The 19,872-nt window shown below is 43.5% G+C and overlaps 1 protein-coding gene across 2 annotated transcripts in view; it reads right to left on the bottom strand.

Annotated features, from left to right (window-relative positions):
* si:ch211-158d24.2 (multiple epidermal growth factor-like domains protein 9) overlaps window positions 1–19,872 on the bottom strand; it is a 45,058-nt gene that overhangs the window by 3,846 nt on the left and 21,340 nt on the right. For both annotated transcript variants that reach the window (XM_039007642.1, XM_039007571.1), the window contains exons 3-4: window positions 6,574–6,713; window positions 5,282–5,431 (exon numbers count right to left, since the gene is read on the bottom strand). In XM_039007642.1, the coding sequence (XP_038863570.1) occupies window positions 5,282–5,431; window positions 6,574–6,713 (290 nt within the window). The remainder of the gene's footprint in view (window positions 1–5,281; window positions 5,432–6,573; window positions 6,714–19,872) is intronic.

Genomic DNA, 19,872 nt, shown 5'->3' with positions numbered 1-19,872 from the left:
CACACACACACAAAAGGCAGAGTTTGAGCTGAACATAGAGCACACTGAACATCATGGGCACAGCTGGGCCACTTCACAGCAAGCTAGTCAGGCAGCAACAGAACAGAGGGGGGTGGGCACCACACTCCATTGACTTCACAAGGCAGCAATAGGAGGATCATGTTGTGTGTGTGTCCCTTCCCCTCGCAGTGCAGTGATGTAGCTGCTCAGCTCAGCCCCCCTCAGCCCTGGCCAGGGAAACAACCTGACAGGCTTCAGAACCCTCTCCACATGGCTGTTGCCAGGCTGCTGGGACCCAATGGGAGGCTATCAGCAGTCACATGGCTGCGGCTGATTGGTCAGATCAGAGGTAGGGAGGAGGTGAGAGAGAAAGACAGACAGGGACTCTATGTATGTCTGTGTCACCAAGGCTCAGGCCTCAACTGCTGAGGTATCAGTTTAGTATGGGTACAAACTAATGCTGGCTTGCCTGGTTAAAACATGCTTAATATCAAATACATGTCTACATGAGCACAGACATACACTGTGACCTAGACTTTTGTGATGAAGCTGATGTGAGCAGACCCATGCTCGGTGATGAAACAACATGACCAGCAGGGATAAGACAGATATGTGGGATTAAACATCATCAACCAGAGGGTCCAGATATTGATTCTTTGACAAACCATCACAAGTAAATTGCAATTATCCCTGCGGATGGGGCTATAATAATTGTCAGGGGTGCAACTTTCACTGGGGACGGGGGCCCCACATTCTGAAATTGCATTTTTGTCCCCCCCCAGTTTTATCATTGGAATGTGATACAAAACGAGTCAACGCTGTGCTTTAGGATTTTGCGGATGCCTCCTAGCAGTCGGGTAAGCTGTTTAGAGATGCCCCCCCTCTCTCTTCTATAACCAAAGTTGCACCCCTGGTAATGGGGACTAGAGCCTTCATCCCTGGCAGTGACCGTTGATGGTGTTTTGCTGTTGGAACATTAAGAGTACTTCTGGGCCACTACCTTCTGTGGTCACTCTCTCTCTGCCAGGCAGGGCACACCAAGACATAATGACAGATACACCAGCCTAGTAAAAGAACCACAAGAAACCCGAAAACACCATCCAACCTGGAACTGAAAAGATATCATCCTTGCAATCTCCAAAACATAACAGCCACAACAGGACAATTCTTTTGGGACGTCGTAAAGGACCATTCGCCGAAACTGAAGAGATATAGCTAGTTAACGACCTCCTTTTCCACGTGGAAAAAAAACGCTGGACAGAGACTTGCTAGCTATGTTAGCTAGCTAGCTGGGATTTTCTACAAGGAATCTGCCACACAAAAAAAGCTTCTCCCAAGTGGGTGTGACACCTACTCCTGTTGCCTGCTGCCATGGCCTGTTTCTCCGTCTGGTACAGGTACCCCCGCCACACTCCCCTCTCTCTCCCGAGCTTTCGCTCGCCTCCAGCACACACGCACTGTTGGGGCGAGTGACTCTGAACGTACAATGGCTAGCCCCAAGTCGTATTCTTTTTATTGTGCTTCATGCTATTTGCCTCATGACTCCTGCGTGCTTTGTTGACTATGAACTTGCTTGTTAACCCAACCGTAGGACAGAGTATGTTTGTTCCCACACTTGGGACTCTGACTCTCTATTGGTTACATGGACTCTTGGCCTCCCATCCTATTCTAATCACCACTTGCTGGCTTTGTATTCATGTTACCTGATGAAATTGCTGTACAATATTATCTTGTTGCTATCTAATGCACATTCAAATGTCATACATCAACACTGCAGAGCTCTCCCTGTCCTCTGCCGTGCCCTGATTATATTACAGTAGATGATATCTGGAAATGTGCATGTACACCCTGGCCCATCTACTGTTGCTAGCCCCAATTCTGACTTGTGCTCTGATATCTGCTTCACTTATTTCTGCTCTCGTAAATGCCTGGGTTTCCTGCACGTTAACACTAGAAGCTTATTACCTAAAATGTATCCATTGAAAGTGTGGGTTCACAGCTCCAATCCAGATCTGTTGGTCATTACTGAGACGTGGTTAAGAAAGAGTGTTTTGAACACTGATGTGTTCAAAACACAGATCGGCAAGACAGATCTTCCAAAGGTGGTGGAGTGGCAATATTTACCAAGGAACACCTCCACTGCTCTCTCTGTCCCGAAACAATTCGATTTTATGGTTTTATGCAATAAACTTTCAAATAGCTCTTTGTTGACTGTTGCTGGCTATTATCGTACACCATCAGCACCGGCCTGTACCCTACCTGCCCTAAGCTCTCTCCTGGCCCCTTACACTAAGTCTGAATTTGTCCTGCTAGGTGACCTAAACTGGGACATGCTTAAACCACATGACCAAGTTCTAAAGCAATGAGACTCCCTAAATCTTTCTCTGATTATTACTAATCCCACAATGTTATGACTCCAAACACCCAGAAAAGGCTACTCTCCTTGATGTTATCCTCACAAATAATCCTGATAGGTATCAGTCTGGTGTTTTCTGTAATGACCTGACTTGTCATAGACGCTTGCTAAAAAACTTTAATGAGCAAGCCTTCCTTCATGAAGTCGCCTCTATAAAGTGGTATAGAATCAGCTTGATCCCCTCTGTCGAAGACGCTTGGACCTTCTTTTTTTATATTTTCAGTGGTATTGTTAACAAACACACCCCCATAAAGAAAATGACAATTAAAAACAAGTGCAGCCCCGGGTTCGACCGTGATCTGGCAGAGTTACTCCACCTCAAGAATTCCATTTGGCGAAAGGCTCTGCACACGCATACTCAGGCTGACTGGCTCTCGTTCAGGCAAATGAGAAATAAGTGCACTCAGGCTATCCGGAAGGCCAAAGTTAGTTACTTTAAGAAGCAGTTCTCTCTCTGTGGGTCTAACCCCAAGAAGTTCTGGAAAACAGTTAAAGACCTGGAGAATAAACCCTCCTCCTCACAGATGCCCATGTCCCTTAATGTTGATGATGTGGTTGTTACTGACAAGAAGCACATGGCTGAGCTCTTTAAATCACCACTTCATTAAGTCAGGATTCCTATTATTTGACTCAGCCATGCCTCCTTTCCTCATCTCCCACCCCTTCTAATGCGACTAGCCCCGATGCTCCTCCCTCTTTTCCCCCTGCCCTGCTACAAAGTTTCTCCCTACAGGCGGTCACTGAGTCTGAGGTGCTAAAGGAGCTCCTAAAACATGACCCCAAAAAACCATCTGGGTCAGACGGTTTATACCCTTTCTCAAGTCAAATCAAATGTTATTTGTCACATACACATGGTTAGCAGGTGTAAATGCGAGTGTAGCAAAATGCTTGTGCTTTTAGTTCCGACAGTGAAGTAATATCTAACAAGTAATCTAACAATTCCCCAACACTACCTAATACACACAAATCTAAAGGGGTGAATGAGAATATGTACATGTAAGTATACAAATGAGCGAGCGGCATTCTACTTTAAGGTTGCTGCCCCTATCATCGCCAAGCCTATCTCTGACTTTTTTAACCTGTCTCTCCTCTCTGGGGAGGCTCCCATTGCTTGGAAGGCAGCCATGGTGGGTCCTTTATTTAAAGGGGGAGATCAAGCTGATCCTAATTGTTATAAGCATATTTCTATTTTGCCCTGTTTATCAAAAGTGTTGGAAAAACTTAGCAATAATCAACTAACTGGCTTTCTTGATGTCTATAGTATTCTCTCTGGTATGCAATCTGGTTTCCGTTCAGGTTATGGATGTGTCACTGCAACCTTAAAGGTCCTAAATGATGTCACCATTGCCCTTGATTCTAAGCAATGTTGTGTTGCTATTTTTATTGACATGGCCAAAGCTTTTGATACGGTAGACCATTCCATTCTTGTGGTGCCTCTGATGCGTCTTTGGCCTGGTTTGCTAACTACCTCAAAGGGTGCAGTGTATAAAGTAAGAACATCTGCTGTCTCAGCCACTGCCTGTCACCAAGGGAGTACCCAAGGCTAGATCCTAGGCCCCACGCTCTTCTCAATTTACATCAACAACATAGCTCAGGCAGTAGGAAGTTCTCTCATCCATTTATATGCAGATGATAGTCTTATACTAAGCTGGCCCCTCCCCGGATTTTGTGTTAAACGTTCTACAATAAAGCTTTCTTAGTGTCCAAAAAGCTTTCTCTGCCCTTAACCTTGTTCTGAACACCTCCAAAACAAAGGTCATGTGGTTTGGTAAGAAGAATGCCTCTCTCCCCAACGGTGTGATTACAACCTCTGAGGGTTTAGAGCTTGAGGTCATATAGAGTTACCTCATATAAGTACTTGGGAGTATGGCTAGACGGTACACTGTCCTTCTCTCAGCACATACCAAAGCTGCAGGCTAAAGTTAAATCTAGACTTGGTTTCCTCTATTGTAATCGATCCTCCTTCACCCCAGCTGCCAAACTAACCCTGATTCAGATGACCATCCTACCCATGCTAGATTACGGAGACATAATTTATAGATCGGCAGGTAAGGGTGCTCTCGAGCAGCTAGATGTTCTTTACCATTCGGCCATCAGATTTGACACCAATGCTCCTTATAGGGCACATTACTGCACTCTATACTCCTCTGTAAACTGGTCATCTCTGTATAGCTGGCGCTTATTTATAAAACCCTTAGGTCTCACTCCCCCCTATCTGAGATATCTACCGCAGCCCTCAGCCTCCACATACAACACCCGTTCTGCCAGTCACATTCTGTTAAAGGTTCCCAAAGCACACACATCCCTGGGTCGCTCCTCTTTTCAGTTCACTGCACCTAGCGACTGGAACGAGCTGCAAAAAACACTCAAATTGGACAGTTTTATCTCAATCTCTTCATTCAAAGACTCAATCATTGACACTCCTACTGACTGTTGTGGCTCCTTCGCGTAAGTTATTGTCTCTACCTTCTTGCCCTTTGTGCTGCTGTCTGTGCCCAATAATGTTTGTACCATATTTTGTGCTGCTGCCATGTTTTGTTGCTACCATGCTGTGTTGTCATGTGTTGCTGCCTTGCTATGTTGTTGTCTTAGATCTCTCTTTATGTAGTGTTGTGGTGTCTCTCTTGTCGTGATGTGTGTTATGTCCTATATATATATATTTTTTTTTCTTCTCAGACTCCATCACCGCAGGAGGCCTTTTGGTAGGCTGTCATTGTAAATAAGAATTTGTTCTTAACTGACTTGCCGAGTTAAATAAAGTTTAAATAAATAAAAAATAGAAGTAGCAATCAGACCGGCAAGGGTTCTAATAAGGCGACCTAACTAAGAAGGGCACTACTGAGGCAGGGGGTAGTGGCTACTCACCGGTGTGACAGGTGCCAGTGGAGATGGTGTTGGAGCAGGGGCAGGCGACACAGGCATCGGTGGTGGCAGCACCAGAGCTGCGGTAGAATCTGGGCTTGCAATCCTCACAGTTGGGTCCTTGAGTGTTGCCCTGGCAGTTCAGACAGACGCCTGTGTGGAAAAGGAGAGAATATTATGGTTAAAATGTTTTGAAAACTGTCGGAAATATGATACATGCCATTTGTTGACCACACCTAAACCCTATGGTGGTTTTGTTTGTACACGTTAGAGCAGCAAATACTGCTATCCTGTTGATTTGAATTTGAGCCTCAGGTTGTTGAGTTACCTGTTCTTGGGTCTTTACTCTGCCTGGGCTGGATGGTGAACTTCTTCTGTTACTCTATACCTGTTTAGTAACGCTGTAATTACCCTAGTAACACTATTGTATTAATATACTGTTTATATACTTACTTGACTATTTCATTGGTAATTACATAGTGATGGAGTTGAGTGTTTTTTGTGGAATAGAAATGATTCTGTATAGTGGGACATTGCAGACGTCCTTTGTTCTCTAAAATGAAGGAATACACTTAACACTGTTGTTTTCTCTGTCCTTCTCGATAGGAGTGATAGTGGTGTTCTCTATCTAAAATCAATGACCCTATAGAGCAGGGGTGTCAAACTCATTCCACGGAGGGCCTAGTGTCTGCAGGTTTTTGGTTTTTCCTTTCAATAAAGCCCTAGACAACCAGGTGTGGGGAGTTCCTAACTAATTAGTGATGTTAATTCATCAATCAAGTACAAGGGAGGAGCGAAAACCCGCAGACACTCGGCCCCCCGTGGAATGAGTTTGACACCTGTGCTATAGAGGTAGGAACAATCATCTTGATTTTCCAGTTTTCTGATTGAAATGGAACTGGTTACTGCCATGTTAATCTGGAAGAGACAGAGTGTCTGTTTGTTTTTTAACATGCCCTCAGGTTTCTTATGTAACGCTTCCTGGCTGACTGAGAGGGTCATTCTAGTTGATATCAGACCTGAGCTAAGGAAGTAAATATACGGCATTCCTCCATTGATCCCAGGAAAGACTACTGTGCCATCTGGCTATGTATTACAATAGCAAACAGATGGTTTCTACAATTCCATCCAACTTCACCCCCTTCAAGCCTCTCAATATCTTTGTGTCCACTCACACAACAATACACAGCTGTGGAGACGGGGAGGGAGACGAACAGGATTAATGTGTAGCAGAAACAAGAAAGAGTGATTGTTGTGGTTTGTTGATAGAAGGTGTGGTGTAGTGGATTACTCACCAGATTGTGGGTGGCAGTAGTTAGTAAGGTTGTTGCACTGGCAGGGTTGGCACCCCGTGCTGCTGAAACGGAAGAAGCCTGGGTGGCACTCGTCACACTTGGGCCCGTACACTCCCGTCTTACACACACACATTCCTGAGCTGAAAGGACAGGAGCGCACAGTCAGCACACGGTCACATACTTTGACTCTTTTCTATTTGATTGTCCAGCCTTTAGGTTCTGTAACAACTTAACTGTACTGCTGTAATGGTGGAACTGCTCTATTTGGTTAGAGACTCTTCTGATGGCAGGATTGTACTAGCCATGACATTCTGTGGTTTCATGCATGACATCCTACAGGTTCCCCCTGAGTGGTTTCTTCCATCAATCCATCTGCTACCCATAACTCCCATCACAATCCCTTCCCTGGTTAACCAAATCCTTCACTCTGTCTGTGGTGAACAGAACACAGCTACTCCAGTCAGATTCAATAACATGGGATAGCCTAGCCCCCCATCCTCCACAGTTCTAAGCTGTCTAGGCCTTTCATATATAATTCTACTAACATGTTTGGCATGTTCTGGGGGCAAGGGCAGCACGGTAGAGTCTGGAACACAAACTGGAGCACTCCAGGGACATCTGGTCCAAGGCTGAAGACAGTAGCTGCCTGGATCACACAGCCTACAGGCCAGGTATGATTATATTCAGCCTAGCAGAGTCTCTTTCTGCCAGGTTCTCATCACAAACTAGGTTGCCATCCAATTGGCGACAGATAAAAATCAGTGTATGATGACAGTGCACACAAAATGTACGTTTTTCGCTTAAGTTTTAATGTACCGACTACAAAAATCTAAAGTTCAATGTGTATCAGGTACCAAGGTAAGACCCAAGTGCAAAATGTGTGAAGCAACCATGTTTATTGTAACAACAGGGGCAGGCAAATGACAGGTCAAGGCAGGCAGGGGTCGATAATCCAGAGTAGATGCCAAGGTACAGGACGGCAGGCAGGCTCAGGGACAGGCAGAGTGGTCAGGCGGGCGTGTACAGGGTCAGGACAGGCAAGGGTCAAAAACCAGGAGGACAAGAAAAACAGAAACTGGAAAAACACAGGCATAAATACACAGGGGATAATGGGGAAGACTGGTAATATCTTGGTGGAGACAATCACAAAGACAGGTGAAACAGATCAGGGCTTGACAATGTGTTTCCACTGCATTTTCAACTCTACCGATAGTTGTCACAAAAACAAAAAAAGACTCTGGTCTTGGCATTTTTGGTATTTTATTATGATCCCCATTAGTTGCTGCGAAAGCCGCAGCTACTCTTCCTGGGGTCCACACAGAACATAAAACATGACATAACACAGAACATTAATAGACAAGAATAGCTCAAGGACAGAAGTATAAACACTTAAAAACAGCACACAGCCTACATATCAGTACATACACACACTATCTAGGTGAAATTGGGGAGAGGCGTTGTGTCGTGAGGTGTTGCTTTATCTGATTTGAGCAATATGAGATGGAAGGGAGTTCCATGCAATAATGGCTCTATATAACACTGTACACTTTCTTGAATTTGTTCTGTATTTGGGGACTATGTGTTTTAAAGTATGTGGGATTTAGCCAACAGCTTGCAGATACAGTGCGGGTAGGCTGTGCGGATAGGATAGTCTACATTGAGATTATTATGGATAAGAGCAAGAATATTTTAATTTGTCAAACAGCAGTCAAGCATTGATCAACATGTCACCAGAATAAGACCCTCAATATTTATTGGAACTGAGCATCAAGCTCATCACTGTGCACTTTTAATGCCCTGTGAAGTTCATCATCATTTATTTAATCTGTAACCTAATTGATGGCATGGTTTCCTGAGTCATAGTGGGAGGACCACGCAACATATAATCGCGTGACTCGATAAATATACTTTGATATATTTTTTTATATCAATATTTCATATTTCTTGCATAATTCATTTTAGATCCCACCATGTCAAATGAAAAATTATCGGTCGGCATTTATAAAATTGTATCGAAACGTCCTTTTTCCATCACAGCTGACGTGATTTTTTTTATATGGTATGACTTTACTTGCATATAACTGTGGATGGATGGAAACGTGGTTATAGACTATTAGAGAGTGACCTTGGAGTGAATGGGTACCTGTGGGACCCTCTTCAGGAATTCAGCCCGTCTCAAGGGCCCCTCAGCAAGACACAAAAGGACAAACCCTCTCCTACACAGCCCCATCTCCTGCTGGGTAGAAAGAGCGGTCGCTATGACTAAAGAGAAGAAAGATCTGTCTCGAGCAATAACTAATTCACACCCAGTTGCCTCTGGTCATCATGGACTGACATGCAATTTATAACAACCCTGAACTGTACCGTGGGGCTCTGCAGGGTTGGGCTATGATCTAAAAAAAAAACAGGCAAGTCATTCATGACAAAGAATTCACTGTGGTTTTGATTACGATACAATCCCTTTTGGAAGGAGATAAAAGAGAAAAATGACTACACACAAGAATAAATACTGTTTATCATTTGTTTATGTCAAACTAAATCTCTGAGATAATAAAATGGCGGGCTAAAACTAAACAATGAATTAGTGTGCTGCTGATGATGATGCCTATACTAGCTGTGTATGATTGCTGACAGCTGGAACTAAGCTATCTCAGTAGAGGGTGCTTTCTATTTGATTATCCAGCCTTGCTCTTGCCGAATAAAATCCAATTAAACTTGAGCTCTTTAGCACCCCTTCGAGCTTTGAACATCACTTATTTCATTCGCTAATGCCAACACTCCACTGCATTTCACCTGCACATTCCACATACTGCTGCGCGGTCAGCCTGCCAAACATACGAGCTGATGCTCCTATTGAATCATACATTAGACAGACTGGAGGAAAAGAAAGGGGGTTGTTCATTCACAGAAAATAAATGTAAAACATTTAAAAATGTATCAGAAGAAAAAGAAAAAAGACTGAAGGCTGCACATCTATAGGCTACGTACACACACGCTCTCTGATTCCAATCATCATGTGTGCTGATCCCAGAGTCTCAAAGGAAAAACACACAGCGATGAGTCACGCCTGATCACTCCCTTTCATCAAAAACAATCAACAAAATAGATCTGTGGACTACAACCAGCAAATAGCAATCCAGCTCCCAAGAAGTGACAGAGCAGTTGCCTCAATGCCTTCCCATGAGTGCGTGGGCCTTATTCAAATGAGGCTTTGTTAAAACACTGCTCTTCATGCAATTCTAATGTTGATGGTAATGCTTAGTGGGGCGTGTGTAAAAAAAAAAGAAAAAAAGATCTATATATTTTTTAAAGATGAAAAACACACGTGTACAATCATATGACTCCATGGGAGTGGAGGCAGAGAGGAGAATGCTACAGTAGCAGTAGACTGGGACAGTGAGCAATAGGGAAGTGACACAGTAGGGAAGTGACAGCTATTTTCTGTTAAAGTGTTGCAGAATCAACAGCACTGCTAATACCGTAGGGCTATTTCTGACGCTTCCATCTTGATGAGCAAAACTTTTGTGGAAAGTACTACACTGCGTACAGACCTTGCTTCCATTCAGCCACAAGAGCATTAGTGACGTAAGGCACTGATGTTGGGCGATTATGGTTGGCTTGCAGTCGGCATTCCAATTCATCCCAAAGGTGTTTGATGGGGTTGAGGTCAGGGCTCTGTGCAGGCCAGTCAAGTTATTGTCATGCTGAAACAGGAAAGGGCCAAACTGTTGCCACAAAGTTTGAAGCACAGAATTGCCTAGAATGTCATTGTATGCTGTAGTGTTAAGATTTCCAAAGGGGCCTAGCCCGAACCATGAAAAACAGCCCCAGACCATTATTCCTCCTCCACCAAACATTACAGTTGGCACTATGCATTCGGGCAGGTAGCGTTCGCCTGGCATCCGCCAAACCCAGATTTGTCCGTCAGACTGCCAGATGGTGAAGCAAGATTCATCACTCCAGAGAACGCGTTTCCACTGCTCCAGAGTCCAATGGCGGTGAGCTTTACCCCACTTCAGCCGACACTTCGCATTGCGCATGGTGATCTTAGGCTTGTGTGCGGCTGCTCGACCATGGAAACCCATTTCATGAAGCTCCCGAAGAACAGTTATTGTGCCGATGTTGCGTCCAGAGGCCGTTTGGAACTCGGTAGTGAATGTTGCAACCGAGGACAGACGATTTTTAAGTGCTATGCGCTTCAGCACTCGGCGGTCCCGTTCTGTGCGCTTGTGTAGCCTACCACTTTGCGGCTGAGCCGTTGTTGCTCCTAGATGTTTCCACTTCACAATAACATAACTTACAGTTGACCAGGGCAGCTCTAGCAGGGCAGAAATTTGACTAACTGACTTTGGAAAGGTGGCATCCTATGACGATGCCATGTTGGAAGTCACTGAGCTCTTCAGTAAGGCCATTCTACTGCCAATGTTTGTCTATGGAGATTTCATGGCTGTGTCCTCGATTTTATACACCTGTCAGCAACTGGTGTGGCTGAAATAGCCAAATCCACTAATTTGAAGGAGTGTTCACATACTGTTCTATATATAGTGTATCTACAATACAAAATACATACTGTATGTGTGTGTAGAGTGCATGTGTTATCATGTGTATGTGTGTGTCTGTCCCTGTGAGTATGTGTCTCTTCACAGTCCCCACTGTTCCATAAGGTGTATTTTTATCTGTTTTTACCTGATGTGGAATAGAGTTCCATGTAGCCATGGCTCTATGTAGTACTTTGCGCCTCTCATAGTCTGTTCTGGACTTGGGGATTGTGAAGAGACCTTTGGTGTCTTGTGGGGTATGCATGGGTGTCCGAACTGTGTGCTAGTAGTTTAAACAGACAGCTCGGTACATTCAGCATGTCAACACCTCTTACAAAAACAAGTAGTAATGAAGCCAATCTCTCCTCCACTTTGAGCCATGAGAGATTTACATGCATATTATTAATGTTAGCTCTCCGTGTACATTTAAGGGCCAGCCGTGCTGCCCTGTTCTGAGCCTATTGTAATTTTCCAAAGTCCCTCTTTTTAAATTTTTACATTATTTTTAAGCCATCCACCACTGCCACTCTTCAGAGGACACATCTTTTCTCCTACATATACATACATTTTACATACATGGTACTTTTATAAAAAGCAATCACATAACAATAAACATGACCAAACATAAGTTCTTTCATCTCAACCCTCAGCCACTCTCAGCCCATCCCACCTACTGTATCACCATAGACCACCCTCGTTTAGTTTCCATGTGCCATACATTTTTCAATTGTGCTGTGATGTTTTACATACATTTTTAACCTTTCTAATCGCATAGTATTCACAGATTGTGAACTAAAGATGAAAACCTTTCCTTGGAGTATTACTATATTATTTATTGACTGACAATGGCTTTCCAAATCTCCCAACACAGCTATTTGTAAGGTTCCTTTTAAGTGAATGTTGTGATTTTTTACAATTCCTGAACCTGTGACCAGAAACAAGCTACATAGGGGCAATGCCAGAATAAATGATCTAGTGATTCTGTCTCTTTGCATCTACAGAGCTGAGATTGTTGTATGCCCCATTTAAAGTCCCTCTTTGTGGCACCTGACCAAATGACTGGACAGTAGTCCAGGTGCGACAAAACTAGGGCCTGTAGGACCTGCTGTTAAGAAGGCAGAGCAGCGCTTTATTATGGACACACTTCTCCCCATCTTATCTACTGTTGCATCAACATGTTTTGACCTCAACTTTATCAATTTCCACATTATTCCTTACAAGATTTAGTTGAGGGTTAGGATTTAGTGTATTTGTCCCAAATACAATGCTTTTAGTTTTGGAAATATTTAGGACTAACTTATTTCTTGCCACCCATTCTGAAACTCTCGGAAAGCTCTTTGTTAAGTGTTGCAATAATTTCACTTGCTGTACTAGCTGACGTGTAAACTGTTACATAGACACACTGGCATGTCATTAGTAAAGATTGAAAAAAAGTAAGGGGCCTAGACAGCTGCCCTAGAGAATTCCTGATTTTACCTGGATTATGTTGGAGAGGCTTCCATTAAAGAACAACCTCTGTGTTCTGTTAGACAGGTAACTCTTGATCCACAATATAGCAGGGGTTGTAAAATCATAACAGATACATTTTCCATCAGCAGACTATGATCGATAATGACAAAAGCCGCACTGAAGTCTAAAAAAACAGCTCCCACAATATTTTTTTGCATACATTTCTCTCAGCCAATCATCAGTCATTTGTGTAAGTGCTGTGCATGTTGAATGTCTTTCCCTATAAGTGTGCTGAAAGTCTGTTGTCAATTTGTTTACTGTAAAATAGCATTGTATCTGGTCAAGCACCATTTTCCACAAAAGTTTACTAAGGGTTGGTAACAGGCTGATTAGTCAGCTATTTGAGCCAGTAAAGGGGGCTTTTGTATTCTTGGGTAGCAGAAGGACTTTAGCTTCCCTCTAGACCTGAGAGCACACACTTTCTTGTAGGCTTAGATTGAAGACATGGCAAATAGGAGTGGCAATATCATCCGCTATTATCCTCAGTAATTTTCCATCCAAGTTGTCAGACCCTGCTGTGATTCAAGCAGACAATAGTATATAATCAACATAACTGTAGGGTCATTGGAACAGTCTTCACTGGCACAACGAACGAGACATCATAATATTCTGGACATTCTTCCCGAACAGTATTTTACGCACTGGCTGTTTTTGTATCGGGTGCTATAGGCCGATCACAACAGCTGTCACTTGACTGTCATTCAGAAAAATATTTCCTGGATCAGCTGATGATGGTCGACAATATCACTAGGCCTAACTAAACAGCTGGATACAAAATGCGCACCCAACAAATATGTATATTAGCCTACACAAAGCCTATTGGAGAACCACACAAGTTAGGTGACTCTTTTGGTTAGAAGATTTCAATTTTGCAATTGCATACATCATTTTGGGTTTGTGTGTCCATTAAAACAGTTTTCATGGTGTAGCCTCAAATAGTGGTGCTGCCGTTAATAGCACAATCTAGTCTGGACACTTTCATATGTGCAGTGCAGGTCATTCATAATTCCCTCTCCTTTTCATATAGAATACTCTTCCAAGCTTTAGTGTGCTGCTGACAAACTTTTTAAAAAGTGTATTTATTTATTTAACCAGGCAATTCAGTTAAAAACAAATTCTTATTTACAATGACGACCTACCCCCGGACGACACTGGACCAATTGTGCACCGCCCTATGGGACTCCCAATCACAGTTGGATGTGATACAGCCTGGATTCGAACCAGGGACTGTAGTGACACCTCTTACACTGAGATGCAGTGCCTTAGACTGCTGTGCCACTCGGGAGCCCCAAACAGCAGTTATTATTACAAGGTTGAAATAGATTTTTTTGATATGAGGATGTTTTTTTATTGATTAATGAATGTATTATTAGACTTATAGATTACATTTTTCAAGTTATTCGCCCAACCTTGTTTTATTTATTCTGTCTAAAAGGAAGGCAACGATTGCAGCCCATTTTTATTTATTCATTTTATACAATATTCTGCTCATATGAACACATTTATTTTAGGACATAAGTGAACCAATATATGAGAGCCTTCAGACAGGTTTAAACGAGTTTCCCCACAGTGCCACGGAGCCACCAGCGCACACACACGTTGTTCCCCAGCCAATTGTGCACACACGGGCGGACGAAAGATTCACAGACAAAGGAGTTGACTTCTGCTGCAGCCTTCGCTATAAAATATAACACGTTGTGGCGCTGCTTCGATTCCTGACAGCCCTCTTATTTGGTAAAAATCACATAGGAATATGGAGGCAGGTTCCCAGCGTCACTGTCAGTGATTCGGTCTCTCTGATGTAAGAGGCTTTTCTTTTCTCGCCAAAGAGAGCAGATGGTGAAAAAATCAGAGTTTTATATGTTTGACAGGACGTAATCAGTGTTATACTACAGCACTGATCTCATCCTTGGTGGCCCAATTCTCCCTGACTGATATCACCCCCAAACCAACCTGCGATGACACACACCCTAGAAGCCACCATCTGTGATGACATCTATTGAGTCACAATGAAACTCTTTCAAATTGAATCTAAAATATAGATGATGATATGACAAATATTTTATATGTAGCTGGTAAAGGCATTCTGTGAGTAGTTATGACTGGAGGAAATAAAAACCACAGTATCCATTCAAACAGACATTTAGGGCAAAACAGACCTTAGATTAGAAAGGTTGGTATGTGGAGCAAGGCTGGGGCCTCTATGGAAATGCCTCCTACGACCAGGATATGGTTGAAAAGCTAGTCACACTCACAATGACCACCTACCTAGCTTGTCAATGAGCAGTTTTACTCCAGGCCCAGGTTACAGCTCATGGTCCCATAGACCGGGCTGTGTTTTCTCCAGTGAGAGTGTGGCTAGGGGGAAAGAGGAAGGGGAAGGAGGGGCTTATTATTGTTTTTGGAGTGGTTTCACTGGGCTGCAGGCTGCGCTGTGGTAGGGTAGCCCAGCCGCTAAGTTCCGCGTTACAGCCGCATACTAACTAGGTCAGTATTACATGGCAACCAGGCTTAGCTTAACCCCGTTCTGCTGCTGCCGTGGCGATGCCTCCAATACGTTGCTCGTGTATGTCTGGGGAATCACAATAGACTGAGCACATATCTGTGATGCAGCAGCACTGACTGCATCCTCTTTAGCCACAGGGTGTATATGACCATGCAGGGTGGGAGCAGGGTCGTCAGTCAGGACAAACACACACCGTTTTATACCAAGCAGGTTTTAGATTCAGGGCTCACTCTGTCAGATCTTCAAAGAGAGAATGTTCAACAACAAGGGTCAAGAGTTGTGATCCATTCCGCAGAGCCCCTGGCTCAGGATCACACACTGGGCCAGTTATGTAACTGAGCTCAGAGTAAAGCCAGACAGAATGTGCTGGCAGTCAAGGCCACTGCACTGCACTCCAGCCATTAGAGCAACAAAGCCTCCCCACTGGGTTCCTTACACTAATACAGCCTGGGATGCGGCCTGCCACTTGCTAATGTGAGTGTGGGGTCGTCTGCAGTGCCCTGTCACTAGGCTTCTTACTACACAGCACTCTCTCCTTCTTTCTTCCTCCCTGTCAAAGAAAGCACACAGCTGGGCCGGTCTAGCATATACCAGATGAGTCCTGTCAGGTTTGGATACCATGCACCTACCTACAACCTGCACTCCAGAGCGAATTGCATGCACCACTAGATCAAGAGGCTAGCTTGTCACTCTGGAGGAAAGAATAACAGTTTATTTCAGGTCTGAGCAAAGGACTTCACTGCGTGAACTGATGCATCACTTTGGTGCCAACCACCTCGGCTACCCCACTGTGCTCTGCTAAGCTGGTTCATAATGACATGACCCCATCACAGGGAAGGGAGGATATTGAGAGTGAGCTCCCCGGGTTTCCATTGATTGCCCCAGTAATTCTAAGTTGTTCAATCAAACCTACAGGAAAAGGGAGATACTTGCTCTGTGATCCTTGAAAACAGAGAGCTTTTTCAACGGAATATCCCAAAATAAAGAAATTCAAGCACCTGAAACACATTTACACCAAGACGTGTTTTTGTATTCTTTCAAAATGGCTCACAATCTCTCAATTCCTTCCTGACAAGAAATATGCAAACAAATTGTTATTGTAATTTGCTTAATCCACTGTATGAGAGCGTGAGACTAAAGGAATAGGCGGAAACAGCTGCACCCAAATCAATATTTAATTACAGACTGTTCCCATTCCATAGAGGACGAGGGTGAAAAATAAATGTGCAACTTTGAAAACAGTGCCCCTAAGAATTCACCCAAATAAACTATTGATATTTATGGCAAAAGGAATTAATCTGAGCTAGAACATTATTGTTTTTGGTAGTATATTGATTTAACTGTGGAGCTAAATAATGGTAGTGCGATTACAGAGCTGTACCATTTCATATCAGAATACAATCATTAACTAAGTTGCTAAGATACAGCATTATGAAGCCCCCTATAATATCATCTGGGGCTCAATACTACTGTCTCTTAGCAACAGCTAGTTTTCCACAGGCTTGAGATTAGTCTCATTTTTAGATTCAAATTCAGAGTGCTTAATAGTCACATGTACAGGGTTGCAGGTGTGATTGCAGGGTACAGTGAAAACATGCAGGACTAGGTGAAATAAAATAATGAAAATGGTAATAAAAACACATTTATCAGACATCCTACTGTCCTTGTACAGTTTATCTGTTCATCAAGCCCCCAGCCTATACACACGGAGACAGAAAGTGCAGTTGGCACTGTTTCCAATGCTACACTCCTAATTGTTTAGTATTAATTTAGGGCAGGTGGACCACCTGTTTAGAGCCCCTGTCACACCCTGATCTGTTTCACCTGTCTTTGTGCTTGTCTCCACCCCCCACCAGGTGTTTTTTTTAAATCATTTTTTTTTTTAACTAGGCAAGTCGGTTAAGAACAAATTCTTATTTACAATGACGGCCTACTGAGATGCAGTGCCTTAGACCGTTGCACCACTCGGTTGTCTCCCATCTTCCCCCATCTTCCCCTATTATCCCCTGTGTATTTATACCTCGAACTATTGCTAGTTCGTCCCAGTCAAGTCCTACCAGCATGTTCCTGTGTTTCCTGTGCTCTAGTTTTAGTTTTTCCTAGTCTTCCCAGTTTTGACCTTTCTGCCTGCCCTGACCCTGATCTTGCCTGCCGTTCTGTACCTGCCTGACTCTGATTTGGATTACGACTATTTGCCTGCCTTCACTTACCTTTTTCCTGCCTCTTGTACTATAATAAACTCTGAGACCTGTACTATCCGCCTCCTGTATCTGCATCTGGGTCTTAGCCTGAGCCGTGATAGCCCCACCTGTTAAGCACGACATTTTGGCATTAATACATGTCACATATCAGTTTGCAAGCAATGTAAAAAAAAATATCTGCATTCAAACATGGTCTCTTTTTTGCTTTCTTGAGTAACGAAGCTCCAAAATGCAGGTGTTTCAGCCTAGCTTAGTGCTTTCTGTGGTGGTGGGACAGCCAGCGGAAAATACGGAACGTAGGGGTTGGTAATGTTCTCTAGTTGCGCCGTGATTGGCTCAGTGTTCTGTCATTCATGGGGACACTACGTCACTGCAAAATCTATGGGGAGAGCTCGAAAATTCAAGCCCCTTGGGTGCTGCCATAGAATTACCTTGGAAGTGCCCATACAAGAAGGCACTAGGTCATTGGCCACAGATAAAATTACGTCAAATCACGTCATATCTACCGTAGCTTTGATTGGACTGATCATGTCAACCACATACTTCCAAAATGTTAGCTAGCATGCTAGACAAGCAGACGTCATCATGAATGATCAAGAAGATAATGGCGCTGGAGGGGATGGCTGACGTTTTACAGACTCCTAACCAATTGTGCTATTTTGTTTGTTTTTTCGCATTGTTGTAACTTTTTTGTACATAATGTTGCTGCTACCGTCTCTTATGACGGAAAATAGCTTCTGGATATCAGAACAGCATTTACTCACCTCGAACTGGACAAAGATTTTTTCTTTAATGATTCCGACGCGAAGGATGTACTGCTTCTCTGAGACCAGGCCCAAATCCCTGTCATTCGCGTGATGAAAATATGGAAATACAGGGGGCGGAGATCGGGGTGCCTTAAGAGAATTTGTCGACAAGTGGGTAACTCGCCTCTACCATCCGTTCTATTGGCCAACGTGCAATCACTGGAAAATAAACTGGATGATTCTACTTTCGAGACTATCCTACCAACGGGACATTGAAAACTGTAATATCTTATGTTTCACCGAGTCGTGGCTGAACAACGACACGGATAATATAAAGCTGGCTGGGTTTTCCGTGTATCAGCAGGACAGAACAGCTACGTCTGGTAAGACGAGGGTGTCTATTTGTCAATAACAGCTGGTGCACGATGTCTAATATTAAAATAAGTCTCGAGGTTATGCTCACCTGAGGTAGAGTACCTCATGATAAGCTGTATGCTGGCACTAAGACTGCACTCAATGAGCTGTGTATGGTCATAAGCAAACAAGAAAATGCTCATCCAGAAGCGGTGCTCCAAGTGGGGAGTTTAATGAAGGCAAACTTAAATTCGTTTAATGTCATTTCTCCCAGCATGTCACATGTGCAACCAGAGGAAAAACAACTCTAGACCACCTTTACTCCACACACAGAGACGCATACAAAGCTCTCCCTCGCCCTCCATTTGGCAAATCTCCTGATTCTTGTTTACAAGCAAAAACTAAAGCAGGACGTACCAGTGACTCGCTCAATACGGAAGTGGTCAGATGATGCGGATGCTACGCTACAGGACTATTTTGCTAGCACAGACTGGAATAAGTTCCGGGATTCATCCAATGACATTGAGGAGTATACCACCTCAGTCACCGGCTTCATCAATAAGTGCATCGACGACATCATCCCCACAGTGACCGTGCGTACATATCCCAACCAGAAGCCATGGATTACAGGCAACATCCACACCGAGTTAAAGGCTAGAGCTGCCACTTTCAAGGAGTGGGACACTAATCCGGATTCTTATAGGAAATCCTGCTATGCCCTCAGACGAACCATCAAACAGGCAAAGCGTCAATACAGGACTAAGATTTAATCCTACTAAAGGGCTTGCAAACTATTACAGACTACAAAAGGGAAACCCAGGCCTGAGCTAACCAGTGACGTGAGCCTACCAGACGAGCTAAATGTCTTTTATGCTTGCTTTGAGTTAAACAATACTGAAGCATGCATGAGAGCACCAGCTTTTCCGGACGACCGTGTGATCACGTCTCTCTATAGCCGATGTGAGCAAGACCTTTAAACAGGTCAACATTCACAAGGCCGCGGGGCCAGGCGGATTACCAGGACGTGTACTCAAAGCATGCGCGGACCAACTGGCAAGTGTCTTCACTTGGGGAATATTCAGAGATGGAAACTTTCTGTGGGAATTAACAGGAATACATGGGAATTAACTGATATATATGCAATATTAATACATTTAAATTTAGATGGTTTTTGCATTGGTTATATTTACCATATCATATGGAGACAGAAACATAATTGCAAATGATTAAACCTTGCAATAGAAATCAAAAAAACTATTTAGTTACAAATTGAACATTAATTAAATGAGTTGACTCTTCACATGGGATTATTTCACCGAACAACAAAAGGTAATATTGAATGATCCCCAATGATCCATCGCATCTCCCAAAATGTTTTCAACACACATCTGTAAAATGATAGTCTAGAAACTAAAGCTTTGGTTGTCTTCCTCTCAGGCTTCCAT

The sequence above is a fragment of the Salvelinus namaycush genome, chromosome 1 (assembly GCF_016432855.1).
Source record: "Salvelinus namaycush isolate Seneca chromosome 1, SaNama_1.0, whole genome shotgun sequence".
Lineage (NCBI taxonomy): Eukaryota > Metazoa > Chordata > Actinopteri > Salmoniformes > Salmonidae > Salvelinus > Salvelinus namaycush.
Note: the sequence above shows the minus strand (reverse complement) of the source record. Positions and strands in the feature narration are given on the sequence as shown.